This window comes from Sinocyclocheilus rhinocerous, unplaced genomic scaffold (genome assembly GCF_001515625.1).
Source record: "Sinocyclocheilus rhinocerous isolate Xijiao unplaced genomic scaffold, SAMN03320098_v1.1 scaffold2256, whole genome shotgun sequence".
Classification (NCBI taxonomy): domain Eukaryota; kingdom Metazoa; phylum Chordata; class Actinopteri; order Cypriniformes; family Cyprinidae; genus Sinocyclocheilus; species Sinocyclocheilus rhinocerous.
The window spans coordinates 39,521-43,951 of NW_015657297.1; the positions used below are offsets into that span (position 1 = coordinate 39,521).

At 38.7% G+C, this 4,431-nt stretch overlaps 1 protein-coding gene across 2 annotated transcripts in view; it reads right to left on the reverse strand.

Moving 5' to 3' along the window:
• Positions 1-570: 570 nt before the first annotated feature.
• rnf168 (ring finger protein 168) overlaps positions 571-4,431 on the reverse strand; it is a 6,497-nt gene continuing 2,636 nt past the window's right edge. For both annotated transcript variants that reach the window (XM_016528789.1, XM_016528790.1), the window contains exons 4-7: positions 3,328-3,498; positions 2,775-2,869; positions 2,572-2,647; positions 571-1,543 (exon numbers count right to left, since the gene is read on the reverse strand). In XM_016528789.1, coding sequence (XP_016384275.1) covers positions 890-1,543; positions 2,572-2,647; positions 2,775-2,869; positions 3,328-3,498 — 996 coding nt within the window. In that variant the 3' untranslated portion in view covers positions 571-889. The remainder of the gene's footprint in view (positions 1,544-2,571; positions 2,648-2,774; positions 2,870-3,327; positions 3,499-4,431) is intronic.

The following is a 4,431-nucleotide window of genomic DNA, read 5'->3' on the forward strand; positions in this document are numbered from 1 at the left end:
AAAAAAAGTACCAGGTACCAGGTACTGTACCCAATGGAAAACCCCCCAAAAGTGAACCATACCAAGCCGTTACCGTACCATGCAGTGGAAAAGCGCCATATGTGTGTTCAGCAGTGTTTAGTACAAGCACTCAGAGAAATGGGTGACTTGTCAGACGTCCAGAAAGGGCAAATCACAAGAGCCGGTTTAGCAGGAGCATCTGTAACCTTCACGGCCCAGTTGTTTGGTGTTTTAAGAGCAACATTCTTTAATAGCATGACTGCACAGACAAAGTATGTCAAGACTTCATCGGTAGTAGGACAAAACCGAAAGTGAATGATAGGGACCATCGAAGACTGAGAAGGGTTGTGTCCAAACAACACAGAACTACTGCTGCAAAGTGACAGATCCTGAAGATCCGGTTTCTTGAGAGAAATGCCAACATCTATGAAAGAGTTACAACTGCTAAAACATCCCCCCCTCCCCTCAAAAGCCCTAACCACACAAAATAATTGAGGATGTTACCTTTTATTCACTTGTCAAATAACCACACAACACGTGATTTTTTTGTTGTTTTTTTTGTAAACCGAACTTTCCTTTTATTTAACCAAAGTGAAATGCCTGCAAACGCTTACAGACTGATTTTCTTCTGCAGCATTAACACCATTTCAAACGCTAAGCTAGTCATGACTATAAAAACGCTCTAGAAAACGGAACTATTCCATCATGACTTTACAGTATGACCCTCCCTGGAAAGGCACTGAAGGAATGTTAGCAACATATGAGCAGAAACCGAAAAAGACAACGGAAATCGGCTGCAGGATGTCCTTTAGTAGCAGCTCAGCACCTAACAAGAGCTCCAAAGTCTGAAGGCTGAATATGAAACCAGATAAAAGCAGCAGAGCAACATTCAGCTGCTCAGGTTGGGGAACATCTCAGTAAGGGTGGTCTGCTTCACCCCCTTCTTCAAAGCAGGCGGGACGGTTGTAGAAGGAGAAGACGCAGGGCTCTTCACAGGGGGCGTTCCTACTGTTCCAGACAGTCTCCTTTCAGTTGTTTTCTCGCTGTGTCCCGCGCTGTTCCTCGCAGACGCCTGTGCACTGAAGCTCTTTCTCGTGTTGTCCTCGTCTGGGTTTGCGCTTGTGGAAGGCCGAGTGGGTTTTTGCCGGAGCGCATATCCGTCAGCTGAACCCTTCCTGCGGTCCACAGAGTTTTCGCGGTCCAGCTCCTTCTGGAGTCGCATGGCCAGTCTGCGGTCCTCCTCCTCCTGCTGCCAGCGGCTCCGTAAGGCCTCCTCGTGCCACACTACTTCAGACAGGAACGTGCTGTCGGCTGAAGGAGACTCACAGGGCCTCTTAGTGAGCAGATCCGCTTCAGTCTGAAGCTCCACCTCTGAACACTTCCTTTTCAGTGAACTGCTGTTCGGACTGTTAAAAACAAAAGTGTGTTCTGAGCAGCTGGAGGTGGAGGGTTTCCCGCTGTAGTCCAGCACAGGTGTGCTCAGCTTGCTTGTGTCCTCCACAGATTGTGCTGAGAAGGGTTTTGGAGGGCTCAGAATGTTCTCCTGAAAAACAGGAAGACTTATAACCTTGTTTTGAAACTGGAAATTGTCCAGAAAGTATTTTATCTTCAACTAAGGCCCCGTCCACACGGAGACGCGTTTAGCTGTATACGCATACATTTTGTATCGTATAGGCGTTTCGTCCAGACGGATACGGCGTTTTGGGAGAGTGAAACCGAAAAAAAAGATCGGATAGGGAAAGCTCTGCCTTCGTGTGGACGTAGCCTAAACATGCATGAACTTTGCACATACACTATTCATTCAAAAGTGTGTGGCCATTTATTATTATTTTTTTTTAACTTAATCATTTTTATTCGGCAAGGATGCATTAAGTTGATCAAAAGTGACAAACAATGTTATAAATGATTTCGGTTTCAAATTCATTCATCAAAGAAATATTTTTAAAAAATGATCATGGTTTTACAAAAATAAATTACATTTTAAAATGTATTTAAAGAGAAAATGGTTATTTTAATTTGTAATAAATATTTCACAATATTATTGTTTTTACTGTATTTTTGATTCAAATGAATGCAGCCTTGGTGAGCAGAAGAGATGTCTCAATGTAATTCCAAAAGAAAAAAGAAAAAAAGAATCTGTTCCAAAACATAAATTTTTGTTTTTACATTTGTATGTCTATTTTTTATTTTTTTTTACTATTTTTAGTTTGGTACAAAACAAATTTTTTTTAAAAATAATATTGTGATTTGTAATTGTAAACATGCATGTTGTTTCCCTAACGTAATATAAAATCAATGTCTTCCTTACAAGAAAACAATCAAAAAAACTTCCTCAGTTTAAATTAGATATTTATTTACAAACAAACAAATAAATAAGAAATACTTATATTAAAATAAAATAAAGCTACTGTTCCTCATGTAGTATGTATGGTCTCAAATACATTTAGTTATGGATTTATTGAGTTTTTTTTCTTTTAGAACTGATTGATTCTTCTATTCTTTTAATATCATATTATTTTAGTTGAATTCATTTGCAGTAATTTCATTTATAAAATGAGAAAGTCAAAGCACCTTATTAGCCATCAGAGAGGAGTCTGGGCTGCTGTCAGAACTGCTTGGCTGTTTATGAGGCACTGGACGCAAAAACCTGACATATAAGAGAATGAAGTGCATTTAAAAAAAAACACTTTCAGTACATTCAACAACAGCGAGGTGCGAAAGAATGACGAGTTACGTTACTGATATACTACTGGAGCTCTACAGCAGCTACTCGCCTCTCAATGTCGCCCATGTTTGGTTTTGTCTTCTTCGCTGGTGTATTATCAGCAGGTTTGGCGGTCCATGATGTTTCAGAGACTGGTCCGGAATTCTGCACAAACAACACAAAACAGCATTACATCCTCTCTGATTACTGACAGGTCTGCAATGAAAACTACAGCCGCAGCAGCATTTGACTTTATCATCATGACTATGAATTTAGGACTTTCTGCATCGATTTAAGACATTTGTAGGCCTAAGTCTGTTGAAGTGAGTCTTTTTAAGACTCACAGAAAATGTTTTGTTTAAGAACACGTAAAATAAGAAGCAACACGATGTAGGGGTGTGCAATATTGACAAAAAATAATATCTCGATATTTTCTGGGATTTTATCGATGACGATAATTAGACAATATTTTGCTGAGTGTGTTGTTGTGCTGGTACCTTAAGGACTGCCGAAGACAGCTGACTCAATGTTTTTAATATTCTTCATCAGATTTTATTGGTGTTTTGACATGTTATTACAGAGAATGATGATAAAGAGTCATCTGCTATGAAGTGTGAGCTCACCAGCTCTTGGCTCAGCAGTCTGGCCAGTTTCTCATCATTCTCCAGCTGCTGCTCCTCCCGTCTCCTCCTCTCCTCCGCCATGCGCTCCTCCTCCTCAGCCAGGAGCCGCTGGATGTACTCCTCACTGGCCCTCCTCTCAGCTTCCTCTAGAGCTCGCTTCTCCTCCACCAGCTGTTCAAAACAGGAAATGAGATCATGACCCACACAACAACACAACATGAATAACAAAGTATGATTTTATTTGCTCTGATTGACAGTGTTCATACAATAAAAAAATCTAAAGGAATAATTGGATTTTGAAGTCTTCAATTGTACACCACTGGTGTCAGTTTTAGTTTCAGAATTCAGATCAGAAATTAATAGGCTACTTTATTTAGGAAAATATACATTAAATTGATCAAAAGTGACCGCAAAGACATTTATAATCTTACAAAAGATTTCTATTTTAAATAAATGCTGTTCTTTTGGAATTTTCTGTTCATCAAAGAATCCTGAAAAATAAAATGTATCACAGTTTCCACAAAAATATGAAGCAGCACAACTGTTCTTTTTTAACATTGATAATAATAATCAGAAATATTTCTTGAGCAGTAAATCAGTATATTATACTGATTTCTGAAGGATGATGTGACACTGAGGACTGGAGTAATGATGCTGAAAATTCAGCTTTGAACAGGAATAAATTACAGTTTAAAATTATTCAAACTAAAAACTGAAAGTAATTAAAATTGTAATAATATTTCACAATATTACTGTTTTACAGTATTTTTAATCAAATAAATGCATCCTTGCATAAGAGACTTCTTTCAAAAACATTAAAAAAATAAATCTTAGACATTAAACCTTTAAAGGGGTCCTATTATGCTCTTTTACAATGTCTTGAATTTGTTTTGGGGGTGTACTAGAACATGCTCTCATGCTTCGTGGTTCGAAAAACGTATTATTTTTTACATAATTTACATTATTACAATACCTTTCTCCCTAGCCTGGCACAAACGGCTCGATTAGTTCCGGGTTTGATGAAGGCCCGCCTTCCGAAAAACAAAATGTGTTGTGATTGGTTAGCTGTCCCAGTGCGTTGTGATTGGCGAACCGCTTAGCAGG